This window comes from Sus scrofa, chromosome 6 (assembly GCF_000003025.6).
Source record: "Sus scrofa isolate TJ Tabasco breed Duroc chromosome 6, Sscrofa11.1, whole genome shotgun sequence".
Classification (NCBI taxonomy): Eukaryota; Metazoa; Chordata; class Mammalia; order Artiodactyla; family Suidae; genus Sus; species Sus scrofa.
In genome coordinates this window covers 59,602,019-59,618,303 of record NC_010448.4, presented here as the reverse complement: position 1 = coordinate 59,618,303, position 16,285 = coordinate 59,602,019, and the positions used below count along the sequence as shown (strand labels likewise).

The 16,285-nt window shown below is 55.0% G+C and overlaps 1 protein-coding gene across 3 annotated transcripts; it reads left to right on the top strand.

Annotated features, from left to right (window-relative positions):
* ISOC2 (isochorismatase domain containing 2) lies at window positions 8,645-16,204 on the top strand. Of its 3 annotated transcripts, XR_002344817.1 has the most exons (7): window positions 8,645-8,767; window positions 13,051-13,188; window positions 13,351-13,560; window positions 13,877-13,947; window positions 14,092-14,209; window positions 15,362-15,478; window positions 15,791-15,924. XR_002344817.1 is itself a non-coding variant. In XM_021095040.1 (6 exons), the coding sequence occupies exons 2-6, from the start codon at window positions 13,054-13,056 to the stop codon at window positions 15,869-15,871; spliced, it is 615 nt and encodes a 204-aa protein (XP_020950699.1). In that variant the 5' UTR covers window positions 8,645-8,767; window positions 13,051-13,053; the 3' UTR covers window positions 15,872-16,204. The 3 variants fall into 3 exon arrangements, 2 of the variants coding, with proteins under 2 accessions (XP_020950699.1, XP_020950700.1); XM_021095040.1 differs by lacking the exon at window positions 15,362-15,478 and having other exon boundaries at window positions 15,791-16,204; XM_021095041.1 differs by lacking the exons at window positions 13,351-13,560; window positions 15,362-15,478 and having other exon boundaries at window positions 15,791-16,199.

Genomic DNA, 16,285 nt, shown 5'->3' with positions numbered 1-16,285 from the left:
GTCCCCCTCCCCTCCCCAGCCCTGGGCCCCGGCCCTGGCAGCCCCTCTCTCCTCACAGGTTTGGGAAGCAAGAATCTCATAGGAACATACTCCAGATAACCCCAGCCATGCACCCCGGGGCTCCAGCAGCCCCTGGAATCTCCGAGCCTGGCCCTCTGGAGCTGTGTGCCTTCGTGAGCGGGGCAGCCGCCCACATGCTGCGCACTCTGCACCCCCGGCGGACCCGGCCCCCCAAGAGGAGGCCCAACCACAGGAGGTTCCTGCACAACCAGATCTGCAGGTGAGGGGAGTGGGAGGTGGATGAGGGGGAGGAGGTGGGGCTGGAGTCCTTGGCGTGGGGGAGACCAGGCCCTGAGACTGCAGAGGGACGTGCACCCCGAGGCTGGATGCAGTCAAAGCCCAACACGCATTCATTGGGTGCCGACTGTGCCACACCCCAGAGACCCATCCCTCTGGAGCTGACGAAATTCTCTGCCTCCGGGGAGCTTGTGATGCAGAGGGGAGGCAGCTGGTGAGGGACAGACAAAATAAAGAATCACACCACAGCAGTCCCCATCGTGGCGCCACGGAAATGAATCCGACTAGGAACCATGAGGTTGCGGGTTCGATCCCTGGCCTTGCTCAGTGGGTTAAGGATTCAGTGTTGCCGTGAGCTGTGGTATAGGTTGCAGACGCGGCTCGGATCCCGCGTTGCTGTGGCTCTGGCGTAGGCCAGTGGCTACAGCTCTGATTCGACCCCTAGCCTGGGAACCTCCATATGCCTCAAAGTGGCCCTAGAAAAGGCAAAAAGACAAAAAAAAAAAAAAAAGAATCACACAAAAAGCCAAACACCTTGAAGAGCTGATGCTGCGTGGAAGGAGCCAGACACAAAGGCCACCATTGCCTGATTCCAATCCTGTGAAATATCCAAATCAGGCAAATCCATGGAGCCAGAAAGCAGATGAGTGGGTGCCAGGGCTGGGGGAGGGAGGGAGGGGGAGAGATAGCTCATAGGTATGGGTCTCCTTCCGGGGTGATGAAACGTTCTAGAACTAATTAGAGGTGGTGGTTGCACAACGTGAATGTCCTAAGTGCCACTGACCTGCACACTTTAAGATGGTTTAAATGATGTAAATCTTACCTCCATTTTTATGGACCGTATGGTGTGTCTGACAGTGGTAAGGGCTGCAGAGGCTGTGCTGGGGGAGGGTTGGTATTTTAGGGAAGGGGCTGGGAAGGCCTCCCTGAGGAGGCCACACGTGAGCAGAGTCCTGAGGGAGATGAGGAAAGGAGCCCGTGGACATCTGAGGAGAGCACTGCAGGAGGGGGACAGCAGGTGCAAGGCCCTGAGGCAGGAACGGCCCCGGTGTGTCTGGAGACCAGTAAGAAGGTGGGGTGGCTGGAGCAGAGCGAAAGGGGGAGGGAATTCGGTTCCAGAGAAACAGGTGCCTGACTGTGGAGACCTCGTGGGGCTCTGAGCTGGGCTGTGGTGGGATGTGAGGACCCCTCAGGCTGTTGGGCGGAGATCAGATCGCGCAGCGGCAAGGGCGGACTTGAGAGGCCAGGAAGGAGGCTACCACACTGATCCTGGCGAGGGGATGGTGGTGGGGCAGACCAGGATGGGGATGGGGGTGTGGGGACAAGGACCAACTCTAGGGCTTTTTGAAGGCAGCGTCTCTCTAACCTGCACACCACACTCGGCCCCTCTCCCGCTCATGTACGTCCCCCAGCTCCTCAGCGCCCTTAGGACAAAGGCTCCGTTCCCCTTGCCAGCCTCAGCTCCCCCTATAGCCCTTCACCCTTCAGCCTCTGGGCCTTTGCACATGCTCTTCCTGGCTCTGGGAATGCGGATGGAGACCTCTGCCCCTTCAGGTCTCTGCTCAGCCTGTCCTTCTCACACCCACCTGGTGCCACCCCACCTTGCCCTGCGCTTTCGCTTCACCCTGCAACAGTCACTTTTTTTTCTGCCACGATTACAGCACATGGACATTCCTGGGCCAGGGATCGAACCTGCACCAGAGCAACAACCCAAGCTGCTGCAGTGATAGTGCCAGATCCTTAACCCACTGTGCCACAAGAGAACCCAAGGAGTCATTTTTTCCCTCGTATTATTTAGTTTTTTTTCCGCTGTACCGCCTGGGGACCAAGTTCCTCTTACTTGTATACATTTTCCCCCACCCTTTGTTCTGTTGCAACATGAGTAGCAAGTCGTCATGTTGACAGCACCTGCTGTATGCCAGGCGCACTGTTCTAAGTCCTTGACACGCCCTCTGCCTCAGTGCTCCCGGCAACCCCGCCGTAGGTTGTCTTTTCTCTCTGCTATGGACAAGGAAGCTCAGGGAGGTGTGATGGTCTGCCCAAGGCTCCACAGAGAGCTGACATAACCCCAGGCCGTCTGAGCGCAGAGCCCGCGCTCTGGGCCACTGTGCGGCCCTGCCGGGGTGCAGCATCTCAAGGATTTGATGACGGCGATGATGGCGAGGAGGAGGAGGGCGTGATGGCCCTGGTGGTGGTGGTGAGGGTGAGGGTGAGGGTGGCGTGCCAGTGGTGACGATGGCGAGGAGGAGGAGGATGCTGATGGCAATGAGGATGAAGACAAGGATGAAGATGAGGAGGATGGTGAGGAGGAGGAGGAGGATGAAGATGAGGAGGATGCTGATGGCGACGAGGGTGCTAAGGGTGACGATAAAGAGGAGGAGGAGGAGGAGGGTGGTGATGCTCGTAGCTAAAATTTACCTGACGCTTAGTACGTGCCTGGCACTGTTCTAAGTACTTTAGTTTTAACTCACATACTCACATACAGTGAGGAGGAACTCATTAACCCCTGACAGGAACCCTAGGAGGTAGGTGCTCTTATAACTCTCTTATTTTATTTTATTTTTCAATCCCTGACTGGAACCCTAGGAGGTAGGTGCTCTTATAACTCTTTTATTTTACTTTACTTTACTTTCTTTTTCTTTGCTTTGCTTTGGTTTTTAGGACTGCATATGGAGTTTCCCAGGCTAGGTGCTGAATTGGAGCTGTAGTTGCTGACCTACACCCCAGCTCACAGCAAGGCCGGATCCTTCACCCACTGAGCAAGGCCAGGGATCGAACCTGCGTCCTCACAGATGCTCGTCGGATTCGTTAACCACTGAGCCGTGACGGGAACTCTTACCCTTGTTTTTTAGATGAGCACCCTGAGGCACAGAGAGGCAAAGTGATTTGCCCAAAGACCTGCATTTCTGTAAGGAGGTGGCTCCTCCCACTTGGCCCCGGATCGTGCCCCAGGAGGTGTGCCAATGCCAGCTGCTGGCCTCCCAGGCTCCTTGTCTGACCCCTGCTTCAAAGGGCCAACTTCTCTGTGGTAGCACCTCAGACATCCCTGCCCCCATACCTGGTTCTGCCATATGCTCCACAGAGACCCAGGCCACCAGCCAGTGGCCTGGAGGGCAGCCCAGGTAGCTCGGAAGCAACTGCCATGGGCATCAAGCTCAGCCTGAGAAGATCCAGGTCAGAGGCAAGCTCTCCTCAGCATCTTCCCACCCACAGGCTCCTCCTCCCTCCCTGCTCCCTCAGGCCCTATTCCCTCAGGAACACCCTCCCACCTATGCTATGGATGTTTAACTTTCGGGAACATTTTTCAAACCTGCAGAAAAGTCAGGACAGTCGTCTGATGCAGCATGACTCAAAAGGTGGTCCCTGGACCAGCCACATTAGCATCTCAGCATCAACTGGGCATGTTAGAAATGCAAATTCTCGGACTCCGCCCCAGACCTGCAGGACCAAAACTCGGGCCCAGGAACCTCTGTTTCTACAAGTCCTGCAGGTGTCCTGTTGTCCGCTCAAGTTTGAGAGGCATTGCCTATTTGGTCGCTCATGTATCATCGCACAGATTCTGCTGTCCAAAACATAGCATATTTCCTTCATCTGAATGTTCAAACTCTTGAGAGTAAATCGCAAATGGCACGACTCTTGAGCTCTAAACACCATTTATACTTAAGTTTGTTCAAGTCAGGGACCATACATGGCACGTAGTTGTTGTGAATCCTTTTTTTTTTTTTTTCTTTTTTTTTTCTTTTCCTTTAAAGGGCCGTACCCACTGGATATGGAAGTTCCTGGGGCCAGGGATTGAATCTGAGCTGCAGCGACAGCAACATTGGATCCTTAGCCCCACTGCACTGGGCTGGAGATCAAACCCACACCTCCACAGCAACCCAAACCACTGCAGTCAGGTTCTTAACCCACTGTGCCACAGTGGGAACTCCAGTTGTGCATCTTAAGTCAGTCCTCCCCACACGGTTTCTCTGTCATTGAACCTGACCTGTCACGGCTGAAAACTTTCCCTGGCACACGACTCAGAGCATAACTATCCTCCTCAGCATCAAAGACAGTCTCAGAGCGGCAGCTATCACTGACTTATTTAAGGGCCAGATACTTTTTTTTTTTCTTCACATGGTAAAACATACATAACGTAAAATTCACTATTTGGGCCATTTTAAAGTGCACAATTCAGGGGCGTTTTGAAAATTCATAATGTTTACACCCATCACCCCCATCCAGTTCTGGGACATTTTCATCACCTCCAAAGGCAACGCGGCACCACCCGTTAGCATTCTCTCCCCATCCTCCCTCCCCCAGAACCTAGTAACCACCAGTCTGCTGTGTCTCCTGGGGTTTGCCTGTTCTGGGCATTGCCTAGGAACCATCACACAGTATCAGATACTTTTTGGGTTTTTTACAGCTGCGCTTGCGGCATATGGAAGTTCCCAGGGCCAGCGGTCAGGTGGGAGCTGCAGTTGCCGGCCTACACCGCAGCCACAGCAACACTGCATCTGAGCTGCATCTGCAACCTACGTCGAAGCTCACAGCAACGCTGCATCCTTCACCCACTGAGCAAGGCCAGGGATTGACCATGCATCCTCACGGACACTGTGTTGGGTTCTTAACCCACTGAGCCACAACAGGAAATCCCTCAGATACGTGCTGGGGGTGGGGGGGCCTGCAGCCACAGCATGTGGAAGTTCCCAGGCCAGAGACTGAACCCGCACTGCAGCAGTGACCAGAGCCACAGCAGTGACAATGCCAGACCCTTAATGGCTGAGCTACAAGGGAAATACAAGTTAGCCTTTTTTTTTTTTTTTTTTTTTCTTTTTTTGGCCTCACCTTTGGCATTGGAAATTCCCCAGCCAGCGATGAAACCCACACTGGCCTAAGTCACAGCTGCAGCAACACCAGATCCTTAACCCACTTAAGGGGGAACTTCCACGTTAGTCTGGTTCTGAATTTCATTTAAATGGAGTCACATAGTCACTGATTTCTTTTCTTCTTCTTCTTCTTCTTTTTTTTTTTTCCCTTTTTAGGGCCACACCTGCATATGGAAGTTCCCGGGCCAGGGGTTGAATCATAGCTGCAGCTGCCAGCCTGCACCACAGCCATACCAACACTGGATCCAAGCTTCATCTGCAAACTACACCACAGTTTGTGGCAATGCGGGATCCTTTACCCACTGAGCGAGGCCAGGGATCAAACCCACATCCTCATAGATCCTAGTCAGTTTCATTTCTGAGCCACAAAGGGAACTCCACGTAGCAGCTGATCCTAAGACGCATCACTTTTGTTCCACAGTATGTTTTCGCTTTAATCTGCTAGCGCTTCCACAATCAGACACCACAGACTGGATACAACAGACACGCACTTTCGCCTGATGCTGGAGGCGGAAGTCTGAGATCAAGGTGTCGGCAGGGAGAGGCCTCTCTCCGCGGCATCTCACACGGTCATCCCTCTGTGTGCCCTATTATCCTTTCACCGGATGAGGGACCTCCCAGATGATGTCATTATAACTTAATCACCTCTCTAAAGACCCTATCTCCAAATACAGTCACATTCTCACATTTTAATCCTGGGGGTTAAAACTTTAAAATGTGAACTTCAGGGGGACACAATTCCGTCCCTAGCAGTTTGTGCGATTTGCCTGTATTGCTACCGAGGGGGCAGGAATACTGAGGGGAGACCCGTGCAGTAGCTACTGAAGTCATCCAGGTGGGAGGGGGGGCTGGGGGACCCCACCCAGGGTTGGTGGAGAGGCGGATTCGTAACTGTCTAGGAAGTAGAATCCGCAGGGCATCACTGCTCTCATGGCACTCTCAGTCCAGTGCGCCTTTGTGTGAAACAAATATATTTTCTTCGGTCACCTCTGCAGCATATAGAAGTTCCCAGGCTAGGGATCGAACCTGCACCACAGCAGCAACCCAGGCCACTGCAGTGACAACACCAGAGCCTTAACCTACTGCACCACAAGGGAACTCCAAGAAAATTTTTAAAGGCATCCTTTTCTTATGATATGTTTTAGGTTTATATGTTGGAATACATATAGAATGCATTTATATGGTGGTCATAATAAACCTAAATGTCAAAAAAGTGGATAGTGCTGGACTAGATGTGCTGCCTTGTGCAGTACACAAACTTCACACCTGTTCAGAGCTTCCCTATGAATGGGGTTAGAAAGACTGAATTGTCAGACTCAAGAAAATGGACCCAGGGGCAGAGACACTAGCAGAGAAAAGAAAAATGGGGAGGGAGAGAAAGGACAAGCCCCTCCTAGGATAGCAAACAGGGCAGGAATCCTTCATGGTCACCCAGCTAATGCCCATCTCTCCCTGCAGGCAGTTTGACAAGATCGAAGCTGCCACCCAGCGCCTGGCCATGTCCATCCTGTCTCAGGAGGCGCCTCCCCAGAGACCGCTGCCCCGAAGGCCACCCCTGCCACCTCCATCCCCTTTCCTGGGGGTGGCCTGTGCTGTGGCCCCCATGGAGGCACCCCACGCCAGCCCCAGCCTGAGTCTGGCTGCCCTGGGTACCTCCACCCTCGACCTCTTTGATGACATTGTGCTGGTCCCAGAGTGTCCCTCAGTGCCATCCGACCTGTTCCACTGTGTGGGGGGCCAGCCAGAACCGAGGCAGGATCCACACTTCTTCAGTCCCCTGCTCCCTTATTCCCTGAGGGGAGGGGATGAGCTCTTGGCTCCTGGAGGGGTCTGGGTGGGCAGGCAGGAGATCTCCCAGGGGATCTCTGAAGGCTGGGGACCTGCTCCCCCATGATACCCAACCACAACTCAGCCCAGGCTCCCAGACAACCAGAGCCCCCCCACCATGACAGCTCTTCAGCTGCACACACCCCCTGCCCCTGCCAGGAGTCCCATGTCCCAGTCACTCCCCTGCTGGCAGCCCCTCGGAAAATGAACCAAGCCCAGACTCCCACCTCTGACCATGGCCTCGTGGGTCCTCTCCTAGGTCCAGTGCCCCACTACAGCCACTTGGGGCGGGGATGGGGGCTCCGCGCCTGTGCACTCTCTCTCTGCCCCCTCGCCCAGCTTCTTCCTTCTTTCTTCCTAGCCCCACCTCCTTGGCAACTGTCCTTCCCGGTCCCTCTTACCCTGGTTCATCTCTGCCCAGTGTCTGGTCTACTTTAACTTATTCCCAAAGACTTGTCGATCACCTACTACATGCCAGGCCCAGGTTTCGGTGCCGAGGATTCAGAAGTGAATAAAACAGACAAGATCACTGCCCTTGTGGACTTCACATGGGGTGGGGGTGGGGGTAAAATGAGGGGACTGAAAATAAATGCACACCCACACATCTCTTTTTCCCCCGCTTTTCGGCTGAACCTATGGCACACTGAAGTTTCGAGGCCAGGGGTCAAATCCAAGCCACGTCTGCGACCTACGCGGTGGCTTTCAGCAATGCTGGATCCTTAACCCACGGAGCGAGGGTGCTCACAGACAATGCTCGTCCCTAACCTGCTGAGTCACAATGGAAACTCCTCCATACATTTTTTAAACGCAAGATAAATTTCCAATTCCAGACCACAATTAGGTTTGTGAAGAAAATAAAACAGCAACCAGATTGCGGGGCCACTTGATGTAGGGTGGTCAGAGAAGACCCTGAATGACAAGAAGGAGCTGGCCCTGTGCAAGTCTGGTATTCCAGGCAAAGAGACTAGCTCGGGCAAAGGCCCTGGGGTGGGACACTGGGGGAACAGCAAAGGAGGCCAACGTGTCTGAAGTGGAGCGCATGGGAAGAGGTGAGGTCGAGAGGCTGACAAAGGCGACTATGAATTGGGAGAGTTTGGATTTTACTCCAAGACTGATGGGCAATTCAGTCTTTCTCTCAACCCCATTTCCAAGAACGGTGTAACTATCGCAAACGCCACCCTAGGAAGCAGGCGCTGTAAGATGGGGATATTGACACACCACGGAGAACAAACGAGAAGAGGCAGGATCTTAAGTTCACGGCTCCTTCGAGCCTTTACCCTTTCCTGCAAAGTGCTTGGATCTCTTAGACTGAAGGGCCAGGGATCGAACCTGAGGTCCCCGTCCTGGGCACCACCCGTCCCTCCCTCCCTCTCGGCCCCCGAGGTCCGACAGTTACAGCCGGACTGGGGCGACCCAGCCACCTCCGCAGCCGAAGTCCAAATTCGCCGTCCACTCCGCGCGGCTCCGCCTTAGGCCCGCCACTCACGCCACTGACGCCTCTCCATTGGTCGGACTCCCAGCTGGCCAATCACGCTCTCAAGACGAACAGCCCTGCCCATACGGCCTCCCCACGAAGGAGAAGTAGCGGCGCTTGAGGATTGGCTGAGAGCGTGAGCGGAGTAGAGCTAAGCGAGTGCCCATTGGGCGGCTCGGCCCGGGTGGGCGGGACGCGGGCCGAGCAGGGGCGGGCCACGTGTCCCAACTGCTCCACACATTGACCCCGGCCTGGGAACTCAGCGGGAGGACTTGAGGGGGCGGACTCTGGCCTGCGAGAGGTGAGTGACTCCAGGCCGCACTCGCGTAGGGCGGGCTAGGCTCAGTCCCCGCGCTCTCGGGTAAGGCCCCTCCGGCGCTGATGGGGGCTGACCTCCCGCCTTGATGGTGACAAAACTGAGCGCTACGGGGACATCTGGAGCCAAGGTCACACAGCGGGGGGAGGACTCTTGCCTGGGCTCGCTAGGGACTCGGGTCGCTTCTGCCTCTCCGCCAAGTTTCTGCGCCATCCCTGCGTGGCGCATGTGTTTGGCCCCCACTTCCCCAAGGAGGAAACCGAGGCTCAGACAGAGCGGGAAACTTGCCTAAGATCACACAGCCGGGTTCCGGCCTCGTGGGGATTGAAACCGCCCATTCCTTCCTGAGGTTGCCGCCCACCTGGGGCCACCCCTCCTTCTCTGGCCTTGGACTCTCTCCACACACAGATTCTTATCACTCCCCCAGGGCACCCCCAAAACCTATCTCCAGCCCAGATCCCTTCCCCACCTTTTTCATATTCTCCCCCAAATTAGTTCCCCTTTCCAGGCCTCCAGCTAGTCCCTGGACCCTGCCTTCCTCGGAAGTCTGGAAACCTAGGGATCTTCCTTCTTCTCCCATCCCCACGACTCGACCCCTGGAATCTGTCTGTCCTGCCCCCTCCTCCCTGTCCTCCTGCCCTTGCCCACCTGGTCCACAGCCCCTGGAGATACACCGCATAGGTAGGCAAACGTCCAAATCACCAGACACGGCTCAAATAACTTTTCACAAAGAGAACCGTCTGGGGGTTCCTGTTGTGGCTCAGGGGGTTAAGGATCCCGCCCTGTGAGCTGTGGTGTAGGTGGCAGATGTGGCTCCGATCCTGCCTTGCTGTGGCTGTGGTGTAGGCCGGCGGTACATCTCCATTTAGACCCCTAGCCTGGGAACCTCCATATGCCAGTGGGTGCAGCCGTAAAAAGAACTGTTTGGTGGGGACAGTATCCAAATCCAGAAACCACACACACTCCAGAAGGCCCCCTAGCAGCCCCTTCATCACTGCCCCCCCATTGTATTTATTTCTGACGAGGGGACCTGTTACACATTGTCCAAAATTCCTAAGGAACAGAACAGTACCCAGTGAAAATTAAATGACCTTCACACTCTGCTCTCAGAGGTCTGTCTCTGCAGGAACACATGCTCCCGATGTTCCTGCCAGATACCGACTGGAACACTTCACCACATCTCTTCCCCCCCCCCCCTCCGCACAAAGAAGAGCATTGCTATCCACACTAGTACGCCTTTTTTTTTTTTCTGTCTTTTTTTTGTCTTTTTAGGGCCTCACTCACAGTATATGGAGGTTTCCAGGCTAGGGGGTCAATGATACACAATGGGAACTTCTAGATTTATTTCTATGCTTATTCTCTAGTCTTTATTTCTGCTCCATTATGGAAAGCCCCATAATGAATACCCTTGTGCTGTCATGAATGGCCTTGTGCCACAGTGAATAACTTTGTGTCATTTCACAGGTGTGTCTGCAGGATGCTTAGGAGTGAGTGCTCTGGGTCAGAGGGTCTGTGTGTCTATACTTTTGATAAGTGTGGCCACATGATTCTCTGTAGGGGGTGTTGCGATCCACACTCCTACCAGCCCAGAGGGGCGCTCCTCATTACTATGGACGCCTGTCGCAGGCTTTCGGACATTCCAGCGCCCCCGCCCACACCTGACCCTGTCCCTCCTGTGTCCTGGAGAGTTAAGGTCATGAACCCGAACGAGGAGAAGAGCACTGCAGGTAGGGTTAGGGTAGTACTAGGGTTAGGGTCAGGGCAAAGGCGCTGCGCCTGGATGGGCCTCAGTGCCTTGAGGGAGCAGGGAACCTTTTAGTCCTCAGGACAGAGAGTAGCCCTTCGGGACTGGGCAGAGCTGAGACAGGGAAGGAAAGGGGCCAGCTCTGTGTTTTCAAAAAGTCTGTTTTCTCTCTCTTCTTCCTCCTACACGACCCTGCTGGCCCTGCCAGGATAGATCAGGGTCCCCAGAAATCCTAGCACTGATCGCAGTTGTACTTATGTGATTAATTCAGTGTGGTTTTGGTTTTGAGTTTCCATTCCACTTGGTTTTTTCAGACACAATTCACATAACAAAATTCACCGTGTTAGCCATCCGCTAGTTTAAGGTTTTAAATTCTAGATGCATCACACATTGAACACATTTTCTCCATTCACACACGAATCACAAACACCCTTGGGGACTGAAACCTCCCAGCAGCAGCCTGCTTGCCCTCGGCAGGGTCCACAGGGTCTCCTTTCCTAAGTAAGTTAACAAATAAAGGACTAAGCACACAGCTTACTAAATAAATTAGTAAATTAGCAAAAACAGCTTTCCTGGGGAGTTCCCGTCGTGGCGCAGTGGTTAACGAATCCGACTAGGAACCATGAGGTTGCAGGTTCGGTCCCTGCCCTTGCTCAGTGGGTTAACGATCTGGCGTTGCCGTGAGCTGTGGTGTAGGTCGCAGACGCGGCTCGGATCCTGCATTGCTATGGCTCTGGCGTAGGCTGGCAGCTACAGCTCCGATTCAACCCCTAGCCCGGGAACCTCCATATGCCGCGGGAGCGGCCCAAGAAATGGCAAAAAAGACAAAAAAGACAAAAAAAAAAAACAAAAAAACCAGCTTTCCTAAATAAATTAACAAATAAATGAGTAAGCACACAGAGGGCTGCAGACAGAAGCCAGAACTCCCATTTGTGCTGTAACTCAGGACCCAGAGACACAAGTACGTGGGTGGGACAGGTGGGACGCAGGGAGTCCAGAGCCCAAGTGCTCTGGTGGGGGTGGAAGCAGTCAACCCTGTAGTCCCTGCATGACATTGGCCATCTTGGGCCAGGTGGTTCTACCGGCACCCTCCTTAATTTTTATATTTCTTTTTTTTTTGGTCTTTTTAGGGCCGCACCCACAGCACATGGAAGTTCCCAGGCTAGGGGTTTAATCGGAGCTGCAGCTGCTGGCCTGCACCACAGCTCATGGCAACACCAGATCCTTAACCTACAGAGTAAGGCCGGGGATCGAACCCATGTCCTTATGGATGCTGGTCAGGTTCGTTACTGCTGAGCCACAACAGGAACTCCTATGTTTCTTTTTTTGTATTTTTAGGGCTGCACCCATGGCCTATGGAGGTAACCAGCTGGAGGTCAAATGCAGCTGTAGCCACTGGCCTACACCACAGCCATGCCAGATCTGAGCCACATCTGCAGCCTACACCACAGTTCGTGGCAACGCTGGATCCTTAATCCACTGAGCGAGGTCAGGGATCAAACCTGTGACCTCATGGATCAGATTCATTTCCACTGAGCCACAACAGGAACTCTTGTTTCTTTTTTTTTTAATTGTAGTAAAACATACATAACCTAAAATTTACAATCTTGACTTTTTTTTTTCCCCTGGTCTTTTTAGGGCCACACCCACGGCATATGGAGGTTCCCAGGCTAGGGGTGGAATCAGAGCTGTAGCCGCCGGCCTAAGCCAGAGCCACAGCAACGCCAGATCCGAGCCACATCTGCAACCTACACCACAGCTCACAGCAACACCGGATCCTTAACCCACTGAGCAAGGCCAGGGATCGAACCCTTTTTCTCACGGATCCTAGGCAGGTTCATTACCACTGAGCCACGATGGGAACTCCTTGACCATTGTAAAGTGTACAATTAAGAGGCATTTAGTATGTTCATAATATTGTTTAACAATCACTACTATCTAGTTCCAGAATGTTCCATCTCCCCACACAGAAATGCTGTACCCCCTCCTCATTCCCTTCCCACAACCCCCCACCCCAGGGTGGAAGCACCACCACCCTATCTCCATGGACTCAACCATTGGGGCATTTCTTGTAAATGGACTCCTGCGTGTGGTCTTGTGTGACCGGCCTCAGCATCACCGTGAGGGTCCTCCATGCTGTGGCCTTTTCGGCACTTCATTCCTTTTTATGGCTGAATAATAGTCCACTGTATGGGTACCAGCCCTTCTAAGACTCAGGGGGAGTTGAGCTGGCACAGTTTCCACATGGGTAAACTGTGCTTCAGAGGAAGCAGTCAGACTTGAAGGATCCCGGGGTGCTGCCACTCCCCCCAGGTCTTGGAGGAGGGGCCAGTGCAGCGGGGGTGCTCCCTCTGCTCCTGACAGAGGGCCATGGGCAGGACTCTTCCCTCTCATGCCTGCTTTCCTCCCGGGGGCGGGCGGCGGGCGGAGAGGACCACAGTTGGAACCTAGCATCTAATGGCATGGACCTTGGACATGCAAGAAGCCCCTCCCTGCCTGATCCCACGCCCTCTGCGCACCCCAGGACATGGCAGCCGTGAGGCCTGGCCTGGGACGGGTTGTCCCTGGATCATCCATCCTTTTCCTGTGTGACATGCAGGAGAAGTTCCGCCACACCTTGTACTTTCCCCAGATCGTCTCTGTGGCTGCCCGCATGCTCAAGGTATAACCCCCTCCTCCACCCTCTGACCTGGGGGTCCAGCCCCCAGCCCCTCCTCCCTCAGACCCGGGAGTCGGGCCCCAGCCCCTCCTCCCTCAGACCTAAGAGGTCAGGCCCCCAGCCCCTCCCTTGGGCCCAGACCTTTGTTCCTCACTCCCACCCAAGGTGGCCCGGCTGCTGGATGTGCCTGTGGTGCTGACTGAGCAGTACCCGCAAGGCCTGGGGCCCACGGTACCCGAGCTGGGGGCCAAGGGCCTGCAGCCACGGCCCAAGACCTGCTTCAGCATGGTGCCTGTGGTGCAACACGAGCTGGATGCGCGGCCCCAGCTGCGCTCTGTACTCCTGTGTGGCTTGGAGACACAAGCCTGTATCTTGGTGAGATCCCCGTGGACCCCAGCCCCTCCCTCCACACGGGGGATCGCCTCAGCCTGAAAAGGAGGCCCTCCTGATCCAGAGCCCTCTATCCTCCCCTTCCTGACCCAGGACCCCCTCCCGACCTGAGGCTTTCCCCTTCATTCGGGACCCCTCTCTACCTCTTGCTCCCATCCTGCCTAGGATCCCGTTGTCATCCAGGGAGCTCCTGCCCCCATCTGAGCCTCCCTTATCCCCACCCTGGCTCCCCAGTCACTCAGCCAGGACCCTTGTCTTGCCTGGGGTTGCGGGGTTGGCCCTGACCTCTTTCTGTGCCCAGCACACTGCCCTGGATCTCCTGGACCAAGGGCTGCAGGTCCATGTGGTAGTAGATGCCTGCACCTCCCGCAGGTGAGAGGGTCTCCCCAAAGGGTGGTGTGCCTGTGGGGTGGGGTGGGGGTACCCAGGAAGAACCAGGGGGTGGGATCCCTGCTGAGTCTGCCAGGTGTCTGGGTGTCCAGACCAAGGCGCCCACACCCCCCCTCCCCCTTGCAGCCAGGTGGACCGGCTGGTGGCTCTGTCCCGGATGCGGCAGAGCGGCGCCTTTCTCTCCACCAGTGAGGGGCTCATTCTGCAGCTCGTGGGTGATGCCGCCCATCCCCAGTTCAAGGAGGTACTGAACCCCGAAGGGAAGACTGCAGGTCAACACCGTCAGTCAGTGAAAGGAGAAGCTGTCCCGCAGCCACGAGGACCGTAGAGATGAAGCAGGCTGGGGGGCCGGGTGTGCAGAGAGGGGGTGGCCTAAGGTGGTCCTGTGGCCTCCTGGGAGAAGGTGATTTTAGAGTTGGGTGAAGATGGGAGGGAGCCAGGCAGGTGGGAAAGAACAGTCCAGCAGGGACCCTGTAGATGGGAGCCCTTTGACCCTTTCCCATCCACCCTTCTCCATTCTGGCATCAAGTCCAGCCTCTACACCTACCACCAGAGTGGCCTTCCTAGTACCCGTATCTGACCAGGTAGCCCCATAGTTTCACACCCTTGGCCTGAACTTGAGAGTCTCAGCCCTCTGTGGTCTGCCTCTTCCCTTCCTCTTAGTTCACTTCTGTTGAGCGTTTATTGAACACCTACTATATGCCGGCCACTGTGCCAGGTCCAGGGGCAATGGTAAAAGATAATCCATCTTCAATTTCACCTTGTGGCCTAGAGGTGGGGGCAGGGTGGGGAATGTGTGGAGTATGTGAGAAAAAAGATGGAGGCTGGCACCAGGAAGGACCCTCCTGGGGATGGCCTTAAAGTGAAGACCTGAGGAGTTCCCGCTGTGGTGCAATGGGCTCAGCGGTGTCTCCTGAGGCAAGTTAGTCCCTAGCTCTGCGCAGTGGGTTAAAGGATCCGGTGTTGCTCCAGCTACATTTGAATCTGATCCCTGACCTGGGAACTCCATATGCCACAGGGCAGCCAAAAAAGAAAAGAAAGAAAAAGCGAAGGGTTGAAAGGGGAGGTGCCAGTCATCCAAAAAGTTTTCCTGGCGGAGGAAACAGCTAAGGCAAAGGCCTGGAAGTGGGACTGAACTTGACTTACTCAGGGAACCATAGCAGGGCATGTGAGTGCTTGGTGAGTGTAGGAGCAGGGAGGCAAGGAAGAGTCTTCCCAAAGACGTTGCTGGGGATGGGAAGAGGCAGCCGTGGGGGTTCTACAAAGGGGAGCTGGATACGGTCAGATCTGGGATTGAGCCTGGGTGGCCAATGGATTTATGGCAGGAGGGAGGGAAACCAGGGTGGAGGCAGCAAGGGTACAGGCTTTGCTTATTTCTGTTTTTTATTTTCTGAAGGTCAGCATGACAGGCATTGCTGATGGGTGCAGCGCATGAGAAGGCAGTGCAAGAGAGGCTCAAGCTGTCTACTGATGTGGCTGGGGTTGGGGACAATGAGGCTGAGAGGTCAAGTTTGTGAGTCCAGACTTGAGGGGCAAGGTGTGGGCTGGATCTGAGTTGAGGGCTAGGAGAGGTGAGATTACTTAATAAGGAACAGGTGTAGGCTAGAAGCCCCAGGACAGTCTGTCACCCTTAGTGGTCCAAGCCAGCAAGGTGGACAAGCTGACAGGTGATCAGGAGCTAACACTGATGGCTAAGATGAAAGGGAGGCCCCAGGAAAAGTTTTGAGAAGAGGGAGTGTTTGGTTTGGCCAGTTGCTGCCAAGAAGGGAGATGAAAATGGAGACCTAACCCCTTGGATCTGACCCCTCCTTCTTTCTCCCTACAGATCCAAAAGATCATCAAGGAGCCTACCCCAGACAGCGGGCTGCTGGGCCTCTTCCATGGCCAGAACCCCCTCTTCCGCTGAACTCCCCACCCTGCCTGGAGGGGAGATGTCCCCCTTGTCACTGGGACCTTGGCGGAAGTGCTCTCCCCCCATTCTTGGATCCCAAGAGTGGTGCAGTCCACCGGGAGTACCGCCCCGTCAGGAGGGAGCTGGGTGCTGCCTTTCCATTGGACAGAAACTCCCGGAAATGCAAATGAGATTCTTGAAAGCCGGGCATGGATTGGCTGAGCCAAGCCAGAGGTGGGGCTCGGCCCCGGGCCACTTCAAGGTGTGGAAAGGGGAGGGGGTGGGAGTGTCACAGACTGTGTGGGACCTGGGCTCCGGGAATAAACATTGATGTGACTGTGGACTAAACCATTCTGGGGTATTGGGGGTATCCCGGGGGCGACCGGGGGTTGCAGGCGGCGGGTGGGGGAAGTGGGGTCCCCAGCAGAT

Bases quoted from the DNA above. Each gene is read 5' to 3' on its own strand.
- ISOC2 (XM_021095040.1), top strand. From the start codon at position 13,054: ATGGCAGCCGTGAGGCCTGGCCTGGGACGGGTTGTCCCTGGATCATCC. The intron at 13,189-13,350 runs GTATAACCCCCT...CTCCCACCCAAG, and splicing joins TGGCTGCCCGCATGCTCAAG to GTGGCCCGGCTGCTGGATGT. The intron at 14,210-15,790 runs GTACTGAACCCC...TTCTCCCTACAG, and splicing joins CCCATCCCCAGTTCAAGGAG to ATCCAAAAGATCATCAAGGA.